General features: G+C 42.7%; 1 protein-coding gene across 1 annotated transcript in view; it reads left to right on the forward strand.

Moving 5' to 3' along the window:
- LOC125310124 (neuronal cell adhesion molecule-like) overlaps nt 1–23,029 on the forward strand; it is a gene marked incomplete in the record, with an annotated part of 109,991 nt that overhangs the window by 59,638 nt on the left and 27,324 nt on the right. The window contains 20 exon segments of the mRNA XM_048267286.1: nt 1,607–1,803; nt 2,055–2,177; nt 2,510–2,680; nt 6,109–6,223; nt 7,201–7,385; nt 7,902–8,033; nt 8,583–8,726; nt 9,377–9,488; nt 9,661–9,827; nt 10,464–10,611; nt 11,222–11,346; nt 13,057–13,086; nt 13,648–13,749; nt 14,328–14,525; nt 15,023–15,093; nt 15,601–15,826; nt 16,484–16,599; nt 16,787–16,991; nt 17,150–17,272; nt 17,994–18,170. Coding sequence (XP_048123243.1) covers nt 1,607–1,803; nt 2,055–2,177; nt 2,510–2,680; nt 6,109–6,223; nt 7,201–7,385; nt 7,902–8,033; nt 8,583–8,726; nt 9,377–9,488; nt 9,661–9,827; nt 10,464–10,611; nt 11,222–11,346; nt 13,057–13,086; nt 13,648–13,749; nt 14,328–14,525; nt 15,023–15,093; nt 15,601–15,826; nt 16,484–16,599; nt 16,787–16,991; nt 17,150–17,272; nt 17,994–18,170 — 2,867 coding nt within the window.

Consider the following 23,029-nt stretch of genomic DNA (forward strand, 5'->3'; position numbering starts at 1 on the left):
GTATACTATAGTATATAGTATACTTTATACTATATCCATTCGTTTATTTAAATATGTGTAGTGTAGGCAGTTAGCACTTCATTACTGTAATTAATATACACATAATGTGTTAGGCTGTGTGTTGTGTATGTGTATGAAGTGTCACAACAGTGTGTGTGTGTGTGTGTGTGTGTGTGTGTGTGTGTGTGTGTGTGTGTGTGTGTGTGTGTGTGTGTGTGTGTGTTCAGGTGCATGTTTAAGTGTGTGTATGTCTAAGACAGCTATGTAGGTGAAAGTACTTATGTAGGACAGTTTGTTTAAAATTGAATGAAAGTCTACCAGGGAGGCTACAGTGGGCACGTGACTGTATGAAGAGTTCCGTTCGTGGAGCTTCTGCTGCAACCATTAGCTTCCACTATTATCAATGGAGCTGGCTACAACAGAGGTGAAAACATTTAGACCAGTCCTCTGAAACTATTTTTACGCTTTGCGAACTGAGCGCTTCAGTTGCGGACTGGGTGTTACCCAGGTGTGGAATTTCAACTGTTTTGCTTGCAATATGTCTACGTAATACGTCATGTATAATGTCATTGTACAGTAGGCTGTGCTACATTTGCTTTGGTTTTATAGTTCCTGTGTCCGACCACTGTGAAGTGATTCATTAACATTTCCAAATGCCAGACTGCTGTTTCTTTGAAAGCCACTGTAGCCTGGCAGATAGAAAGGTTACCTCAGACACCAGACAGGCAGACACCAGCTCTATAGAGTTACAGAGCTAAAGGTCTGCAGTTGTGTGAAGCCAGACATACCAAATGCATTCTGGGTAGTAACTGTCTACTGAAGAGAAACGTCAGCCATCCCATAGTCTTTGTGGCTGAACATACCTCAGGCTTAACAGAGGTATTTTTTCCAGAGTGATTTACTGTGCTGCCCTGCAGAGCTTAGGATCTTATCAGTGCCCTTCTCAAGTATACCAACACTACTGTAGGCTGGTGGGCAAATAAACCCTATAAGGCAAAGCAGTCGCAAGTAGTCTACACGTACAAGGAAACAACTATGGACTCCTTTGAACATTGTTTAATCAGAACAAGTCAGACAGGCCTCCGCTGATAGCATATATTGGATGACGGATGTGTGACAGATGTCGTATGGAACTGCAGATAAGATCAGAGCTGACATTCATGTTATCACAGCTTAGTACGGGCCTACGCTTGAGCACACGTCAAGGTTTAGTAACTCCATGAAAAGCCTTTTCCTCAGCGGAGGTTGTATGTGGAGAATGAGTCAATGAGGCCTGTGGGAAACTGTGGGAATTAAGCTCGCATGACAAGAATCAGAATCAGATTTCCTTTTGGCCAAGTGAGTTTATTTCTGTCTGTTTCCGTTTATTTCAGGTGTCACTCTAGTTTTACAGACAATGTATAGGCAATATACAATATTGGCAATATACAAAATACAATATACCGGTAGACAATATACATTGTCAATACAGGCAGTGTACATATCATTTAGGATGCTATACAAGTAATATCTGCTATGGTTTGCAACTGCACGTGAAACTAAACTGACCATAACTCTCTCTCTCTTTCTCTCTCTCTCTCTCTCTCTCTCACTCTCTCTCTCTCAGCTTCTCATGGACGCGGAACGGGACACACTTTGACGTGGACAAAGACCCCAAGGTGACCATGAAGCCGAACTCGGGGTCGCTGGTCATCGACATCAGCAACGGAGAGAAGGTGGAGGCCTACGAGGGCATATACCAGTGCACAGCGCACAATGATCACGGCGTCGCGGTGTCCAACAATATTGTCGTCCGCCAGTCAAGTAAGCCCCCCCATACACACACGCTGGTCAAGACAACAAGTCCATCTTATCCAATTCCCCTCTTTATGCTATGATGTCTTTAAGTGACTCACTCAAGCTTTAGGGAGTAAAGAGATGTTGTAATAAACATACGTTAGATACATAATATACTTCCTAGGGTTACATTAAACACTTTATGACTCAAACTTTAACTGAAACCCACGACTCCTCTTATAATATTGTTGAGTGTGTTTGTCTTCGCTGTTTCACAGGGTCCCCCTTGTGGTCGAAGGAGAGAAATGAGCCCAGGTTGGTCCAGAGGGGAGACTCCCTGATCCTGCACTGCAGACCCCCAGCGGGGCTGCCTCCACCCGTGATCTTCTGGATGGACCCATGTGAGTCATGCGGCAGTGTCCTTGTCATGAACAAACAACAACAGCAACAACAACAAAACAACAACAGAAACAGTAGTAGCAGCAGCGTGAAAGCAAATGCGGTTTTGTTATTGTGAAAAACTGCTGAAACAAGTATTTAGAAGAAATTACCCTGACACATACAGATTTCGTTTTTTATCTCTTGCAAAGTGTATATATATGTACAATCTCAAATGTTTTTTTTTTAATTATTATTATTTTGAATTTATCCACAATCTGAACCAATTGGATTATCATAAACTGATGTTTTTAGTTTATTTTGACTTTGACTTAGTTTTTTTTCCCCCTCCCAGTTTTCCAGCGTCTGCCACAGAACAGCCGTGTGTCCCAGGTGTTGAATGGGGACCTGTACTTCTCCAACGTGCTGATGGAGGACGCCCGCAGTGACTACATCTGCTACGCCCGCTTCCCCTACACCCAGACCATACAGCAGAAGCAGCCCATCACTGTCAGAGTGATAGACAGTAAGTGTCACCAACCCCAAACCTCAACTACACCCTCTACCTACCAGCCCTGATGCTGGACGATGATGCTCTCTATGAATGCCCCTACACACTATAGGGCTCCACATATTAACCGTTTCAAAAGAGTTCCATTATCAGCATCATAGTTGTTCCCACAAGGCTTCCGTTTTAACATTCCATATGTCATCTTAATGAAGCGGAAGTTGATTGGGAACAAAATAGAACGTTCAAGCATTGTTTTTGTTTTTGTTGTTGAATACCTGCGCCAATACCTGCACACACACAACAGCACTCATTTATTTTTTTTTACATTCGATAAACAATGGATTTTATTGAGCGGTACCGACATCAATAGAGCTGAATGGTAATCAACGCGGAGGCAGTGAAGGGGTTCGGCGGTGGTGTGCGGCGTTGTGTTGTAAACAATGGAATCTAATGTAATCGAATGCCGAAAGTGGAGTGCGCAGCAGCCTGTCACAATGAGATCACATATACATAAATTATATCTTTCTTAATCCAGATTGGTGTTCTATCTACTGTACGTAACCTGTGACATCTATACCATCTATACATGATATTTCTTATCACCATGAAATAAAATAAAATTGAGTAATAATGACGTTATAAATGCACTTCAGTTCCCAGCCATTGTTCCACCCAACCATCCATGGAGCAGATGTGTTAACTCTGAAAATCCATATGCACTTGCACTGAGTGCTTTTCATACTGCTTGTGGAGTAGATACGCATGCTGTATTGCAATGCTTTATATTTAAGCATGAATCGTGTTTCTTTTGATGTTGAGCCATCTATGCCCATAGCCATCATAGATTTTTTATTTAATTTGTCTGCTTTTGTTCCAGTTTTGGTTTCTTTGTTTTGTTTTTGGTGTATGTGCAGGGGAATCTGCTGGGAAATCTGTGTTTTTGCTTTGGATTGCCTGGTCTTTTGGATGTGGCTGTCCCTGATTTGCTTTCCTTTCTAGCCATGCATGCTTACTGTGTTTTATTGTATTTCAGTGGATGCAATGAATGAAACAGTCGTGGCGTCTTTTATCAATGAGACACATTTGTTTGGTGGTGAGTGCTTGCACACCTGTCTAAAGTGAACCCACCCCCTCATTTCTCTCCCCACCATTGCCATAGTTACCTCTATGACGTCAGAGGTGGAAATGTCAGACTCAGGAAGTAAACATTCTCTGTTGTGAGGAATTACTTGTTTGCACCTCTCTTGGGAAAGCAGGTGGATAGTATTGGCACTTAGTATAAAATCAGCTGCCGTGTTATTTGGATGTTGCAAAAATATGTTTGTTATGTCTGCTTCCTGAGTGCAAACCTTTCCACTTTTGTTTTTAATATTCCATTTTAACTGTACCTCATCTATATCAATACATTTTAAATAATAATGCATCAATCCCAACCTCTCTAACTTTAAAACTAACTTCATTCACCAAGACCATCATCATCGTCATTTCATTCCTGAAGAGTCACCAAGAGTCAATAGATACTTCAGATTCACTTTTCACTGAACTTTTCTAATTCATAAAAAATATTAGATATCTAAAAATATCATGACGCTGCTGTCGGGTGGAAACCTCATACTGTATCTCCAAATTCATTACTTTTAGGAAATTGAAAAAAACATGTATTTTTAAAATATTTCAACATTGCATCATCAAATAAATAAAATAAAAAAACAAATTGGGAGATACAAGGTTTCCACCTGACAGCAGCGATTAACATAAAACTGAAAATGGGACCAACAATATGTTTGAGATGTTGTTGAAATGTCCTTTTTCAATTTATGTTCTTCAGTCTCCTATTAAGTGTGCATCCCCTCTAAAGCAAAGCAACTGACCCAAATACACTTGTGTTGTATGTCTTTGCATTCAGTCACTGGCTCGGTGTTGCCTTGTTGTTATTCCAACTCAAATCAACTCAAAAAACACCTCACATACACACTCCTGTACCTTGCGATCATCCCCTTGGCCAAATCCTTCCACTCTTCTGACACTCCTCACACACCTCTCTTTTTTTTTTTCTTACGGAATCCTGTAGGTGACATTGCAAGATATTTTTCTATTCATATCCAGAGAATGTGCGCTCACTTTAAATTGTGTGCTCATTTTAATAAATTGTTCTCTCTATTTAGTAAATCATACATACGTTTTACTAAATTGTGCACAAGTTTTATTAAATACTGTGCACACTTTACTAAATAGTGTGCTCATGAGCGCACAGTTTAGTAAAATGAGCACACTATTTAGTGAAACGTGTGCACGATTTAGTAAAACGTGTGCACAATGTACTAAATTAAGGGCATAATTGGGTAAAATGAGCGTGCTATGTAGTAAAATGAGCTACCCCTAATCTAATAAATACAATCTAAAAAATGAGACCACAAGTTAGTAAATTGAACGCTCAATTTACTAAAATGAGCGCACATTCTCTCGATATATACAAAAAAATCTTGCAGTGACACCTCCAGGGCTCTGTCCTTATCTCTCTCTCTCTCTCTCGCTATACTGAGAGTGGAAGGATTCCTACCATCCGCTATGGCATCTCAAAGAGAGGTTCACTTCTGTGCACAGTCACAGCCTCCAAAATAACGCTCAGTTGTAGTGCCCTACTGTAGGATACTACAGTATTTGCGCACTACTTACCTGTAGGTTTACGTGTAAACCAGGGAATTGTGCAGTTGAAGTAGAGTAGGCCACTAGGTCATGCAGGGAGCTCTGTGGGGTTTCTAAGGCTGTGTAATTGAAGCTGGGTTTTACTCAGTGTCCTTAAAGCTTGGCTGAAGAGGTAAGTAGCCTACACGCCCATCCATGGTGGTGACAGAAGACTTCTGCATTGGGCGAGAGGCTGGAAGGAACTGGTATTGATTGCTGGTGGATTCGATTTAATTTATTTATTTACTTTTTTGACCAAGATGTACCTATTTTCAACCAAAGTTGGCTCTCTGCCTCCGAAAAACACGTTACATTTTAAGACAGAAAAATAGGAATCTATCATTCCCACTAGATGTATTTAAATGTAACACATCTAAAACCCCACTCTTGGTATCTGAAACACATGTTCCTCATCACCCCTGTGTCTTTTTAAAAACAACTTATATTAGCCTAATATTAAAAAGCCTGCTTTACTACTCCAAAAAAGACTCCAAAAAAGAATACTTTTGACTTTGCCTGCACCTGTTTGTGAAATACAGGAAAACTAATTTTAACAATACATTTTCTAAAACTAAAACTGAGAAAAAGTACGATTATCAGTTAGATTGTTCTTCGATGATAATTACAGCGATACATGTAACCACACGCTATAGAGCCTTAGCTGCTGGACAGCCTGGAGCCTGTGCGTGCCAGCCTGTAGTGTATAGGCCCTGCCTGTGCCCACATAACTGGGCTGTGTGACCCCTTCCTGCCCACAGACGCTGGTGCCGTGGGTGAGCGGAAGCCCACCTTCATGTTACCAACTGGAACCAGCAGCACCTCCATGGTGCTGAGGGGAGAGAGACTGCAGCTGGAGTGCATCGCAGACGGCCTGTGAGTGCTTTGGAGATATTAGCATTTAGCATTTATTTACTGTAGCAGGCCTGTGAGTGCTTTGGAAACATTAGCATTTAGCATGTATTTACTGTAGCAGCCCTGTGAGTGCTTTGGAGACATTAGCATTTAGCATGTAGCATGTATTTACTGTAGCAGGCCTGTGAGTGCTTTGGAGACATTAGCATTTAGCATTTATTTACTGTAGCAGGCCTGTGAGTGCTTTGGGAGCATTAACATTTAGCATTTAGCATTTATTACTGTAGCAGATCTGTGAGTGCTTTGGAGACATTAGCATTTAACATTTATTGACTGTAGCAGGCATGTGAGCACTTTGGATACATTGCCTTTTAGCATTCAGCATTTATTGACTGTAGCAGGCCTGTGAGTGCTTTGGATGCATTAGCATTTAGCATTTACCCAGATAGCAAGAGGCTGGCGGACCACTGTCGGTCCACTGGGGGCAGATCTGGTGGTCCTCTGGTGTTTTGCTAATCGGTTCTCTGGCGGTCCACTGGCGGGTTGCAGACAAATGGTCCAATATATTGCCACTATTGGTCTAAAATCTTTTTCATTTGTTCAGTTATACTCCATACATGATTTTAATAACATTTCATGTATTTTCTCAATATTCATGAAAAGTAAAATTTAAAGAAATGGTGGTCCAACGGCGGACCACAAGTGGCACTCCACCGGCGGCATACCACCAGCGGTCCGCTATCTGCCAATCTGATTTTGCTATCTGGGTATTTACTGTAGCAGGCCTGTGAGTGCTTTGGAGACATTAGAATGTAGCATTTATTTACTGTATCAGGTCTATTATAACCTGGTTTAGTTCCAGATCCTAATTTACAAGCTCAGTCTGACCCTAATTCACAATCTTGTCTGAGTGTTTCTCTCTCTCTCTCTCTCTCTCTCTCTCTCTCTCTCTCTCTCTCTCTCTCTCTCTCGGTCCCTGTATGTGGATGACACGGTAGTCCTACACCGGAGATCTCGTGGAGTAAAGACAACGGCGTCCTCCCCGAGGGACGCTTCTCCTTCCAGAACTTCAAAAAGACCCTGCAGATCACCGAGGTGACCGAGACCGATGCCGGCAACTACAGGTGCACGGCCAAGAACAGCCAGGGAGACGCCCACCACGTCATCACCGTGGAAGTGAAAGGTGTGTGTCTGTGTGTTTCTGTGTGTTTGAGTATTGGCCACACACCACCTTTTCCCCTTCCTGTGACCATTCTCCATGGATTGGAGAATCACTTTACTGTTTGGAGGAAATGGAAGCATTCAAATTCTGATTTAGTCTGAACCTTCTTTGGATGGATTTATTTTTATTTTGTATACTATGAATTGATTCAGATTTACAGTAGGCCTACATATCAGCTTTTGATGTAGCATGTATTCATTTAACTCTGAGGTTATTGACAACTATTGGTTGAATAGTCTCACTTTTATCCTTTGTTGGATTAATTCTGATAAAACAGACTCTTTTTGTTAATCTTTCATGACCTGGGTATGACTTACATTTTCATTTATCATCCCTTTATGTTCTGAATGGAATCTAAATTAATTATAGTTCCATTCTTTGACTTGAATTGATTCTATCACTGTCTGTTTTCTTGTTCTTCTCTGAATTATTCTGATGGATCTGGGTTCTGTTTACCTCTGTTTCCATGATGCACAGCTGCCCCCTACTGGACTGGTGCCCCTCGGAACCTCATCCTGGCCCCCAAAGAGAGCGGCATCCTCACATGCCTCGCTGGGGGCAACCCCAAACCCAAGGTGGCATGGTCTGTGAATGGGATGCCCATTCAAAGTGAGTGCCACATGGCAACAACAACAACAACAACAACAACAACAACAACACAACAACAACAACAACAACAACAACAACAACACATCATAGCGCTTTTTAGGGTACCCAAAACACATCACAGTGAAATGGGCAACTTTACTACACCAACCACCAATGTGTAACATCCACCTGGGTGATGTACGGCAGCCATTTCTCACCATAATGCTCACCACACACCTAATCAGCTTGGGGTGGAGAGAGAGAGAGAGAATCAAGCAGCCATCCACGATTGTGCAAGAAATAATTCTGTTTTGTTTATATCAAGTGCTCAAACCTATAAATTAAGCTTGTGTTTCGAACACACACTTATTCACTGCACACTAAATAAGTATATGGGCGTTATTGACAATATATTGAATGAGTAGTGTGAATGAGGTACCAATTTTACAATAATTTGACTGTCCAATCTAATGATAACTGTCCAATAATTTGACTGTCCAATATATTGCCCAAATAATTTCAATCACAATCACCATGGCGATACTTAACCTGTGGCACCTCCTTGCACAGATGCCCCCAACGACACCAGTCGCGAGGTGAGGGGCGACACCATCTTCCTCTCCGACGTCCCCACAGGGTCCAGCGCTGTCTACCAGTGCAACGCCTCCAATGAGTTCGGCTACCTGATGGCCAACGCCTTCGTCAATGTCCTTGGTGAGTAGCTCACGGTCATATTTTTAGGTATAGGTGTCTTTTTGCTATCGTATGTTTCATGTACTTTTTTTGCCTAGAAATAGCTGATAACTTCATATGAGAGAGCCGGTCCTGATTAGGGCCTTCAATGTCAGTGGCAAGCAAGTGCAAACTCAGTCAATGAGTAAAGTGTTTTGTGCAAGAACGAAAGCTATCGTGGGAGCATTTATTGCACTATTCCTCTACTGTGTGCAATTTATGTGAATTTTGTGAATTTTAAGTAAAATTAAAGCAACTAGTATTTAGCAATCATTTTTAGTCTACGCAACATAAGGCACACCGTAAGTGAGATTCAAAAAAATTGGGCCGACCAATTATAAGGTGACAACGCTTCTTTTACTCCACCTGCATTTACATCTGCCCTACAGCAATTCAAATTCAAATTCAAAATCAAATTCAAATTCAAATTCAAAATGCTTTATTGGCAAGACAAATAGATCGCTTTCATTACCAAAGTAGTTATTTTGAATGCAATAAATATGAATTAAATCCGCAATAAATCTGGATCTCTAAATCAACATTCATACTGTAGACAATGCGTCTGAATACACACACACACACACACACACATATCAAGAGTAATTTCTCTCCCTGTGTTTTAATCTCCACAGCGGAGCCACCACGAGTGCTCACTCCGCCCAATAACGTGTACCAGGTCATCACCAACAACCTCGCCTTACTCCACTGTGCCTCGTTCGGATCCCCTATTCCCACCATCACCTGGTACATCACCATCACACACACACACACACACACACACACACACACACACACACACACACACACACACACACACACACACACACACACCAATCTTCTTGTGCAATCAAATATCAAATAATATCAAACCTATTTTCTTAATAACACAAAAAAATGACCCATACTCTCTTGTCAGGTTCAAGGATGGCCAGACCAGTATACTGAACGGAGATCCGTATGTACTTCACACCAACGGCACGCTGGAGATCCATGTGGCCCAGCCCTTGCACAGCGGCAAGTACACCTGCATCGCCACCAACTACCTGGGCAGCAAGGAGAACCACGTCTACCTAGAGGTCAAAGGTGAGAGACGGACAGACAGATAGATAGCACAAACAGTACACCACATAGCATCCATGATTACAAGATCTGAGATGTTTCTGAGATGTATCTGAGATGTAATCAGTAGGAGCAGCCGTGGCCTACTGGTTAGTGCTTCGGACTTGTAACCAGAGGGTTGCCGGTTTGAACCCCAACCAGTAGGCACGGCTGAAGTGCCCTTGAGCAAGGCACCTAACCCCTCACTGCTCCCCGAGCGCCGCTGTAGCAGGCAGCTCTCTGCGTCAGGTTTAGTGTATGCTTCTGTTCACTGTGTGTTCACTGTGTGCTGTGTGTGTTTCACTAATTAACGGATTGGGATAAATGCAGAGACCAAATTTCCCTCACGGGATCAAAAGAGTATACTTATTCTTAATCGCTTTTTAAAACACAAGTACACTCAGATCCTGGGGTACCCCATCTGAGAGATAATTATTCATTTAGCAATAACCCAAATGGTGTTTGTAATGGTTATTATTGTGACTAATATACTATTGCCCAGTCCCACCCTAGATCAGGAGCAGATGCAATTCATCTGTTGTGTAAGGAATGTCTTGAGCCGACTGTGTGTGTGTGTGTGTGTGTGTGTGTGTGTGTGTGTGTGTGTGTGTGTGTTTTCAGAGCCCACACGCATTCTGAAGCAGCCGGAGTATAAAGTGGTCCAGCGTGACAGGAAGGCAGTGTTTGAGTGCAAGGTCAAGCATGACCCCACCCTCATCCCCACCATGGTCTGGCTCAAGGACGGCGGAGACTTACCCGACAATGACAGGTGTGTGTGTGTGTGTGTGTGTGTGTGTGTGTGTGTGTGTGTGTGTGTGTGTCTGTGTCTGTGTCTGTGTGTGTGTCTGTGTGTGTGTGTGTCTGTGTGTCTGTGTGTGTCTGTGTGTGTGCACGCGCACCTGTGTGTGTGTGTGTGTGTGTGTGGGGTGTGTGTGTGTGTGTGTGTGTGTGTGTGTGTGTGTGTAAGATCTACCTATCAAGAATTTGCTGGCTCAGCGACCCACAGCTCACCAATGTCAAAGAGTCATGAGAGAAAAGGATCAACTGCACTGTTGCTTTCTATACATCTGTACATCATCACTGTGTCCTCCACATCTTAAAGCAATATCTACACAATGTAATCTCAACGTATGAGTGGAGTCATTCTGGCCTGACAAATACACACCACTGCAAACTACTTGTTAAGTGGTCTGTACCGTACATTATTAATAAGTCCCTCTGCTTTTTGCCATTTTCAATATCTATGGAACTCTATTTCAATATCTATTTCCCTGTAGTGTAAATGATACACACTATACTCTGTTTTTTTATTATTATTATTTTTATAAAAGATAAATAAATTAAAAATGTGTTTCGCCATTTTCCCGTCCTGCGAGTAGGTTTGTGATTGGTGCAGACACCTTGACCATCTCTGACGTGACTGAGGCCGATGAGGGCACGTACACCTGCATCATGAACACCACCCTGGACCAGGACTCCGCCAGCGCAACGCTCACCGTAGTAGGTAGGTGCACTCACGGTTTACTCGTGATTTACTCATGGTGTGCTCATTATAGTCAGTAGGTGTACTCAAGATTTACTCACTGTAGTCGGTAGGTATACTCACGGATTACTCACTGTAGTTGGTATGTGTACTCAAGATTTACTCACTGTAGTCAGTAGGTATACTCACGGATTATTCACTGTAGTCGGTAGGTATACTCACAGTTTACACACTCCAGTCGGTAGATGTACTCACTGTAGTTGGTATGTCTATTCACTGTAGTCAGTATGTATCATGTAGTCGGTAGCTATACTCACTGATTGGTGTAATTGTTCTACAGTAGTTGACAGAGCTTACTGTAGTTGGGAGGTGGATTCACTGTAGGTAGATGTTCTTACTCTGTGTTCTCACTCTGTCACTCTGTAGACGTTAAGTGTCATTCAGTTTTTGTCATGACAAATTAGCATTAGGGTTATGACAGTGTCATGTCACTTTTATGTAGATACATTCAAGTAAAGTGTTACCGATGTTTTTACATGGATATATTGTTGGGCATATGGGACGTGGTTGTCTAGTGCCTTCCCCAAAGATGAGCTGGCTACTTCTCCTTAGCACTGCCCATCTGTTACTTTATTTGTTTGTTTGTTCTTGTTTGTTGACTTTTAAGTCGCTCTGGATTAAATTGTCAGCTAAATGAATATAAATGGAAATGCAAATGACCTGTTTAATACTGTTTATGTAATGTAAACAACAGTGCTGTGTTTCCTGAAAACAGTCTCCTGATCTTGCTGTATCTGATTTAGTGTAGGGATGTAGTAAAGCTGATATGACTTAATCACCTGAGAAGTTATCTCTATTTTAGTGTGTTATGACACCAAACACCTTTTCATCCGTTAAAGGTGCCATGTGTAAGAATTGAGGTAAAAATATCCAAAAAATGAGCTACACACATCAAAAGAATGAGAAGAAATAAGGGTGATGATGTCATTAAAAAAATGACAAGGTAGGTGCTGCAGAGATATCAAGCTGAATTGCTTGCTATGCTTGCTAAATTACTAGCCATAGCCCATAATACCTCATAATACCAGTTTCGGCCATGGGAGGCGGTATGCAGGCAACATAACCGCCAGCCAAACTGCAATACACGTTTCTCGGTTGTTACTCTAGGGTACACCAACTCACTTTCTGGAGGTATACTGCCCCCATCTTTTATGGAATGTGGAGTATGAATTGATTTTTTGGTGGACATTACACATGGCACCTTTAACCCTCACTTTAGCAAAAAAAAGTCCAGGAGTAGTCGGTTGGTAAAACTCCCTTGATGGTAAATCATTGCTTGTAGATTACTGCAACTTCAATGTATTGTCTGCTCAAATAACATGCACAGTACAAAGCACTTGAGAAAAAAAACATAACAGTGTCAGACCAGGGGCACTAGTTTAAATGAAGGGCAAAGTGTCTCATGCTTGAACTGAAGCTATTGTGTGGTGTATGGGAGCATTGAACTGATTCACCAATGTGTGTACTTAGGACCTTGCTCATATTATTAAATAAGTTAATTTTACTTAATTAGCTTTGGTAAGACTTTGATATTCAATACAATACAGAGACTTCTATTCAAAACAATACAGAGATCATTTTGTAATAACAGAGGCTTCGACATTATTACAATTATGTCATTATTCTTTTCGCTAATAACTCCTCCTACTTTACTTCTGCCCCGCCCACCAGAGGCCACACCCACTCCGGCCATCGTTTACGGTAAAGCCCGTGTGGCGCCCCTCAGAGTTGTGTTGCCATCTGCCATGACCCCTCCAACCCTGCACTGGAGTTATCTTTGATTGGGATGTTTCCTTCTCCCCAACTTTTTGTTTGTTATTTATTTCTTGACACATTGTGCCTGTGTATTACCGTGGTTTTGTTTTGTTTTATTTTGTTTTGTTTTCGTGGTTACCATTTTAAATGTACACACAGGAGTATTTGCTAGTTTCCCTTACATGGATTAAGCCTTGTCCTAGAGTCTAAAAGATTTTTTCAACGGAGACATTTTTCTTTGAGTCTTGGACTAAACTTAATCCATGCACAGGAAACCGGCCTTGTTTTATTTATAAAAAAGTTTTATTTATATTTCTTTTTTTTTGTGACTAATTTCCATCCAGCATGATTTGGTCGTTGCTTATCTGACTCCCTGTTCATTCAACAGGCTATACATTCCCATACTGATGCATGCCTGTTCCCTTCAAATAAACAGCATCCCACATCAACTGCTGTGGTCTTGCCCTGTTGTTTTGTGACGTGCTAAGACTCTGTCTTGTTCAACAGAGAGACCAGACCCGCCTACTGACCTGGAGCTTACCGATCAGATGGAGAGGAGCGTCCAGCTCACCTGGATCCCCGGAGATGAACACAACAGCCCCATCGAGAGTATGTCATCCATCCACCCATCAATCTGGCTATCCATTCATTCATTCATCCATCCATCCAGACACACATCCTTCCATTCAGTTTACCGTTCATTCATTCATTCATTCGTTCGTTCATTCATTTGTTCATTCATTTGTTCGTTCGCTCATTCATTCGTTCATTCATTCATTCATTCATTTGTTCGTTCATTCATTCATTCATGCATTCGTTCATTAATTTGTTTGTTCATTCGTTCATTTATTTATTCATTCATTCATCCATTCAGTGCGTTATTCGTTCATACATTTTATGAATTCCATGTGTCACTCCATTATCTAATCATCTATCCATCCATTTTTTAACATTCATTTATTCATTTAATGTTATTCATTTAGTGTCATTCATGCATTCATTTCTTCAGTATTGTTCACTAGTAAATAATCCATGTTACCACTTGCCAACCATATCCCCTTTATAATAAAGCCTTTACTTAATTGTATACATTCATTATGTATCCAGCTTCGTGTGTATCCAGCAAGCTCAGCCTTTAGCGATGAGCTTTTCACACCCTGTCCCCCTCCTCCCTCTGTGCTCCTCAGAGTTCCTCCTCCAGTACGAAGACTCCCTTCATGAGCGGGGAGTGTGGGTCAACATGACGGAGGTCCCTGGCACCAAGACCACGGCCCGGCTGGACCTGTCTCCATACGTGTACTACTCCTTCAGGGTTCTGGCACTGAATGATGTGGGCTACAGTGAGCCCAGTGTACCATCGGAACAGTACCGGACCAGTCCAGCCAGTGAGAAGCCTTCTTTTTTCTTTGCAATGTTGTGGTGGCCCATTTCACGATTTTAAGATTTCCGGGTTCCTTGAACTCGGCTGGATTAAACCATGGCAGGGTAAAGGAATCATGGCAGGGTAAAGGATCCATGGCAGGGTAAAGGAACCATGGCAGGGTAAAGGATCTTCCTGTCGTTCCGGTAGAATGTGCTGTAGAAGAGTGACTTTCTACGACTCGGTTTGCACCTTCGAACGTAAACCTTGGCAAACTTGACGACATTTTGAAAAAGTGCTGCATTTTTACTTAACCTGTTTGTTGACAGCAGACAGCCGGCAAGTAGCGATAGCTTTGAAATGTCAGCGTAATTTAGTTTACACACTGGCAGCATCTTGTGAAATGGGCTTAATCGCATAATTAAGCCCTGTTTTTATGTGTGTAATGTTTGCTTGTGTTGTTGGTAAAGAAGTGCTTTTAACAACCAAAAGGAAGTAACTAGAAAATGTATAACTCCACAGAGCCAGATGACAATCCATCAGATGTTGAAGGTTTTGGAACAGACCCCAAGAATCTAGTTATATCATGGAAGGTACAGCATTTCAGACTCGTAAACAGTAAATATATACTGTTAAGTTAAAATACATACCATACTGGGGCGTGTTTCCCAAAACCATAGTTGCTAACTAAGGTAGCAACTTTGTTGGTTGCAATGCAATTTCCCATTACCAACCAAGTTGCTAACTGGTTAGCAGCTATGGTTTTGGAAAACACACCCCTGTATATGGCACTCTAGAAAGCCTGTAATCATATCGGGTTTATAATCTTATTATTTGCTTCTTTGAAAGACAATGGCACAAATCAAACAAATGAACTATTCAGAAATTGCATTCCATGTGTGTTCATAAATCCCATTACATGTTGTAAATATGTGGCATTTTGTTACATGATCCCTAACATTTTGGCTAATTCGATCAATTTGATCGATGTAATGCAATTTCTGTGTCACATAAATAAACCTTAAATTAAATAAATAAATAAATAAATAAACAAAAAAAATAAATAATGGTGTCTTCCCTGGTTCTTCCTCGGACATCAGCCACTGACGGGTCTCCAGTCCAACGGTCCGTACCTGCAGTACGTGGTGAGCTGGAGGCAGAAGGATCTGGACCAGGAGTGGGCCACCGTCACCGTGGAAAACGTCTCGCAGTACGTGGTGCCCGAGACGCCCACCTTCGTGCCCTTCGAGATCAAGGTCCAGGCCATTAACCGCTACGGGTCGGCACCCGAGCCCCAGGTGGTGGAGGGATACTCCGGCGAAGATTGTGAGTGGAGCCGCTCATATTCGTTTTCCAGGATAAGACACAGATTGCTGTATCTGCCCGAGTTCACTGTTTAAATGTAATTATTCAGTAGACACCTTCGCCTAAAGCTACGGGAAGGACGGACACACACACACACACACACACACACACACACACACACACACACACACACACACACATGCAAACACATCAAGTATCCATAGTATCCGTTTGAGTTTTCAGTGTTATTAGGGTGCTTGTCAACAATCTGTAACTTTACGGAACTATTACAGTTACAGTATTTTATTTGGTGTGGTTACAATAGTTTATTTTACAGTCGACGGCAGTTGTAGGAAGTTCCTGAAAAAAAATACTCTTCTGCTTCCTTGGCTGGCTAGACTCTGATATCAACAGTAAAACAGTAAAAAACTGGAAATCCCAAAAGCGTATGGATGCGTGGATCCAGAAATGGTAAAAGAGTATGGATGCGTGGATCCAGAAATGGTAAAAGAGTATGGATGCGTGGATCCAGAAATGGTAAAAGGGTATGGATGCGTGGATCCAGAAGGGGTAAAAGAGTATGGATGAGTGGATCCAAAAGGGGTAAAATAGTATGGCTGTGTTGGATGTGATTGCGGTCTGAGCACCACTTTGTCTGGCTGTTTGTTTTATCCCCAGTGCCCTCAGCAGCTCCAGCCAGTGTGAAAGTCGAGGCAGGAAATGACACGATCGCAGAGGTCAGCTGGGAGCCTGTTCCCATGGCAACAGTCCATGGAAAACTACAAGGCTATAAGGTATCTGACTTAGGAGGAGTTTCATGACAACATACATGTTTATTATGGGGTAGTATTGGAGTTTGACTTGGAATCAATGTTATGGCGCTATATAAATATAATTTCATTGAACTGAAGTGAACTCAATGTAGCTTAACTTAACTGAAATGCATGGAATTGAATTGAATCTAATGCTCACCTGTATCAGGTGTACTACTGGAGGGAGAAGAGCCTGCTGCAGGAGGACTCGGAGCCCGAGGAGGTCCAGGTGATGGTCTTCAGCGGGAACAAGACGGAGGGCAAGGTGCCTGGCCTGCACCCCTACAGCCTCTATAACATCCAGATCAGGGTGTTCAACGGCAAGGGAGAGGGCCCACAAAGCGTCACGCAGACGTTTGAGACGCCCGAAGGAGGTAGGAGAATACAGGAGCAGCAGCGAATGTTGAGAAATGCTACCCTGGAAATCCAGAGTTCTCGCGAGAGCACAATTTGACACCAATCCAAAAAAGTCTGAGATGAGTGTCCACATTGTGATCATGGTGCTGACTCTCTTCTCCTGTGTCCTACCCAGTTCCCGGACCTCCAGCCTTCCTCCACTTCACTGACCTCAGCCTGGACTCTCTGACGCTGGTGTGGGGACCGCCCAAGCAGGACAACGGCCGCCTGACAGGCTTCACGCTCAAATACCAGCCCGGTGAGACACCGTTTAGGCCCTAAACTTTAGGACCATAGTCAGCTCACAGGGATGGGGAACGCACTCAGTCACACCTGCTGGATTACTGGGAACTCATATGCAAGTTATGTTGTCATAGCGTTATAGCATTTATTACATAAAAAAAGCAACTGAAGTCAAAGTTAAGTCAGTTGTCTTACAACAACAAAACAATTAAATTCAATTTAAAGGTGCTTTATTGGCATGACAAAAAGAGTATTTACATTGCCATAGCAATCATACAAAACAGTGCATAGACATTTATGTTACATTACATTACATTACATTACATTTGGCTGACGCATTTTTAACCAAAGCGACTAACAACATGGTAACAGTTTTACAGTTTTAAAGCAATTCTCTCAACAATTTTAGGACGATTTAAAAACGGTAGAGTACAGTAAGAATAAGTGCATCAGTGAGTGCTGTTTTTAAACAGTTGAGTGTCAATTCAAGACGGCTGGTAAGTGCTAGCATACATGTGTAACATATACATACATACATACATACATACTGTGTAGATCTAAACGCATATAAAATATCCATGGGTAATAGAGAATAGAAGAAGATAGAAGAACAGTCTCTCTCTCTCACTCTCTCTATCTCTATCTCTCTCTCATAACACTGTCAACATAATCTATGTTTCTCTTTCTCTCTCTGTCTCTCTCCTCCTCCCTCTCTCTCTCTGTTGTTTTTTTTTTAGTGAACAACACGAGCGAGCTCGGTCCCATGGAGGAAATGACCCTGCCGGCCAACGAGACGAAGCTCACCCTCTCCAGCCTGAAACAGAGCACCCGCTACAAGTTCTACATCAGCGCCAACACAATCAAGGGAGCTGGCCCCACCATCACAGAGGAGGTCGTCACCATCATAGACACTGGTGAGCACGGCGTGAAATGTATATATATTTTTTGGGGGCTTTTTATGCCTTTAATGATAGGACAGTGGAGAGAGAGCAGGGGTGGGATCCGGAAAGGACCACGGGGCGGGAATCGAACCCGGGTCGCCGGCGTATGGTGCCCCAGCCAATTGCGCCACAGCTGGGGCCAACACGCCGTGAAATGTGTATGCATGAGGTGTATCCTGGAGATGATGGTAGCAAGCCGTAGCCAGAAAAGTTGAGGGTTCAATTTCCCACCATCATAGAGAAGGCCGTCACCATCATAGATAAAGGTGAGCGCTGTGTGAAAACAGATGCATCATGGACTGGAATTCCCCTGTAAACTCCCATGTAAACAACACAGATACTCTAAGGCAGTGGTTCTTAAACTTTTTGTCTGGTGACCCCCTTCTCTCTAACCGGCGGGAATTTGGTTTAGAAATGTTGTGAGATGGGCATTGGAAGCAGAGGCAGAAAATGTCTTCTCTCATAGGTAGGCTGTTTCACCACCACCATTAATGTCAATGGCAGCCTTTGACTAAAAACCTTCTTTAATGTCTTTAATCCAGACTGCAAATCATTTTGCGAACCCCTCCAATATGTATTCGCGACCCCCAGTTTAAGAACCACTGCTCTAAGGCAGGGTTTCCCAAACTGTGGTACCGATGGTACGCGAGCTTCCACTAGGGGGTACGCGAGCTTCCACTAGGGGGTACGCGAGATGAAAAGGGCAATGTCGGAAAGGTGTTAAAAATTATTAATTAATTAATAATCAAATTAATTCATAAATAATAAATATTTTTGAATCGGGTTATAATGATATGGAAACGTGAAATTAAAGGAAATCATTTGTAAACTCTATAGCAGGCTATGTTTTCATTAAAAAAATAAGCTACCGACAATGCATGTGATTTCCTGCGGGCAGCCAGAATATCTGCCGTGTTAGTTTCGTGGAAGTAGAGGCTATGTGTAGAAGGCTACGCAAACATGGCAAACTGGCTAAAAACAGGGACACTGTCCAAAAGGACTAATTAAAGCGACCGAAGAAGAGAAGTGAGAGAAACAGAGCAGGAGACAGGTAACGATGGGATGGGGGGCAGAATGATGGAGGTGGAGGTGGAGCGCAGGGGGGTAAAAAAAAGGACGAGACAGAAGACTGCGGGAAGAAAACGAAAGTATGATGAGGCAAATGGGCCTCGGCTTCACTATGATGAGGCATAGAGGCCTCGGCTTCACTATGATGAGGCATAGAGGCCTCGGCTTCACTATGATGAGGCATAGAGGCCTCGGCTTCACTATGATGAGGCAAATGGGCCTCGGCTTCACTATGATGAGGCATAGAGGCCTCGGCTTCACTATGATGAGGCATAGAGGCCTCGGCTTCACTATGATGAGGCATAGAGGCCTGGGCTTCACTATGATGAGGCATAGAGGCCTGGGATTCACTATGATGAGGCATATAGGCCTGGGCTTCACTATGATGAGGCAAATGGGCCTCGGCTTCACTATGATGAGGCATAGAGGCCTCGGCTTCACTATGATGAGGCATAGAGGCCTCGGCTTCACTATGATGAGGCATAGAGGCCTGGGATTCACTATGATGAGGCATAGAGGCCTGGGATTCACTATGATGAGGCATAGAGGCCTGGGATTCACTATGATGAGGCATAGAGGCCTGGGCTTCACTATGATGAGGCATATGGGCCTGGGCTTCACTACGATGAGGCATATGGGCCTGGGCTTCACTATGATGAGGCATATGGGCCTGGGCTTCACTATGATGAGGCATATGGGCCTGGGCTTCACTATGATGAGGCATATAAGGCCTCGGCTTCACTATGATGAGGCATATGGGCCTGGGCTTCACTATGATGAGGCATATGGGCCTGGGCTTCACTATGATGAGGCATAGAGGCCTCGGCTTCACTATGATGAGGCATATAGGCCTCGGCTTCACTATGATGAGGCATATTAAGGTTTTGCACCTACGTCATAATGTCATGTGACCGTTTGTTTACAACTAGAGTGGTAGGCAAGAATGGTAGGCAAGGCACTGCAGAGAGTGGTAGGCAAGCCTACAACAGTCGGGTTGCATAGGCTACACATAGTTACAAATAGCTTCAAAATTGAAATTTTAATATCAAATATTGACCGGGATGCCGACCACTTGTGTAGGCCCTAACAGTTGGTTTTACAATAAGAAGCAAAAGGCTTAATTTTAACGACCGTTTAGCCTACCTATCCTCGTGGTTGTGGAGGATGATCGTTAGCAGCTGTGAAGTCTTTTATTCTCAAGATAGCCTAATGGTGTAGCCTACTGTCTACGAAGACGTAGGCTAAAAATACAACTATCTACAGTCATCCAAAATGAATTGCCAGAGACAGGCTATGAAGGGAAAAAGTGCAGCATTTTAAACATGGCAAGATTATTTTTACCGAACAGTTTGTTCTAATTTGTCTCGTGAAATATGTGCTTGTGGACATCAATCACCTATCTTCTGTCCTTCTATTTCAAGTTATCATGTGTGTCATTTGATTATATAATCACAACAAATGCTAATAAATGAAAACAGAATAGGCTTTTGTGCTATAGGCTAACGTTACAGGTCACTTAGGCTAACTCCCCGGTATGTCAAAATAAACTGATTTGATCCTAATAGTTTAGCGATCACACACAACAACTTAACACAGCAACCTCAAACACCACTGTTGAACCTAGGCTACTGCTTCAGTCATGTAAGAAATAAGCAGTTTATGAATTATCTTTACCCGTTTAATCAAGTCCACATGACCAAAATAACAACATATTTAAAGGCTGAACTAGCATAACAGCCTAATATAGGCGATGCTGCAATGGATAACTAATACAAAGTTTCACACAATTAATGAACTTTATCACTCACATTCTGAGTTTTTCTGGGTGGTTATATATCCATGCAGATCGTCTTGGAATAAGCCATCGCTGTTATATGATATAATATGTTACAGGATTCATGACTAACGCCATTAATGTTATGATGCTGACTGACGCTGGCTATACCAGTAGCTTCTAGGCTACCGTTTTTAAAGTCTACTGCCTACCAAAACCTGTCGCTGTTCAGTTGAAGTTAAATGATCAAATATTGTTTGATTTTGTGTCAGCTTTCAGAAGGAAGACATGTTCCTTTCTGGTCAAATTTCACAGCTTCTAAGAAAGGCTATCGCCTAAGAAAGGCTATCGTCTTCGTGGTAAACCGAAGTTTTGAACAGAAAAAAAAGTTAGGCTACCATTAGGCTACATGCAGGTTCTCGATACAGATCAATGCACCAAATCAGGGCGATTTTAGCTTAAACAACGTTCCTGTGACAGGCTATCAAATATTGAACAATGGGATAACGTTACATCATCACCTTTATTGATGCCTGAAATGTTGACATTGCTGAAATACAGAGATGTAGCCTACTGAGAGGCAGCTGCAGACAACGATGTTCAATGGGTTCAACTTGTCCCTTGCCTACCAGCTGGATGTAAACAAAGCTATAGAACCTAGAATACGTCACATGAAAAACGTTAATAGGCCTCGGCTTCACTATGATGAGGCATATAGGCCTCGGCTTCACTATGATGAGGCATATAGGCCTCGGCTTCACTATGATGAGGCATATAAGGCCTCGGCTTCACTATGATGAGGCATATAGGCCTCGGCTTCACTATGATGAGACATATAAGGCCTCGGATTCACTATGATGAGGCATATAGGCCTCGGCTTCACTATGATGAGGCATATAGGCCTCGGCTTCACTATGATGAGGCATATAAGGCCTCGGCTTCACTATGATGAGGCATATAGGCCTCGGCTTCACGTGGATTGGGAGACAGACTACCCAAAGCCACAGTGCGTGGTTTGCAGTGAGGTGCTATCTAACCAGTCTAATGTTGTTCTCCACACTGATTTTTTAGCGTGAGTTCATAGACCAGTTGCACATTTTGATTTTGTTATTTGCTATCATGTAGGGCGGCTAATTAAACATGATGCCTGGAATGCGTCTATAGAATGTGCTACTTTTCGGATGGTGGGGATACGCAAGCCGAGTCAGGATGTAGAAGGTGGTCCGCGGGGAAAAAAGTTTGGGAACCGCTGCTCTAAGGTATACGGGAGTATGGTGTGCTCTTCCACGGTCCCGAACAGGCCTGGAGATGCACCAGGTTTTACAGCGGCCTATGTGCAGAGATGCTCTTTGTTAACCAGATTGTGACTGGCTCTTGATCATTAGGTCTTGATCTTTTCCAACCAACAGTAATCCCATAAACTGTCAAGAAAGGGAATGACATTAAATCGGTGCCCAGTGCATTGGAAATTGACAACACGGGGTAAAGGTACTAATTCTTACCTCAGGTTGCTTTAAATGCATCAGGTCTTGGTTTGTTGAACTATCATGGTCTAGTTCTGTCGCACACCAAGTGCCATCAGGTAATAGGTTTGTGCGTGTGTGTGTGTGTGTGTGTGTGTGTGTGTGTGTGTGTATGTGTGTGTGTGTGTGTGTATGTGTGTGTGTGTGTGTGTGTGTGTGTATGTGTGTGTGTGTGTGTGTGTGTGTTTTGAGTGGACTAACATTTCCCTTTTCTCCTATGGGGCCTCTTGTAGTAGAACATCTAATGTCGAACCTTCAATAAAATGATTGTCTAAGACTCTTAAGTGATCTGGTGCAGATCTGAGGTTGATTATGATCACAATCGCAACGCTTCCGTCTGTGACTGCTTTCAGTTAATTAAATACACAAGAGATACAGCTTGAGAGTGCCTCATTCCTTTTTACGCACCCAAAATCTACATAATGAATTGTTTCGGAGTTGAGCGCATCCACTTTTCCCGCAAGTAA

Source organism: Alosa alosa, chromosome 17, assembly GCF_017589495.1.
Source record: "Alosa alosa isolate M-15738 ecotype Scorff River chromosome 17, AALO_Geno_1.1, whole genome shotgun sequence".
In the NCBI taxonomy this organism is placed as follows: domain Eukaryota; kingdom Metazoa; phylum Chordata; class Actinopteri; order Clupeiformes; family Clupeidae; genus Alosa; species Alosa alosa.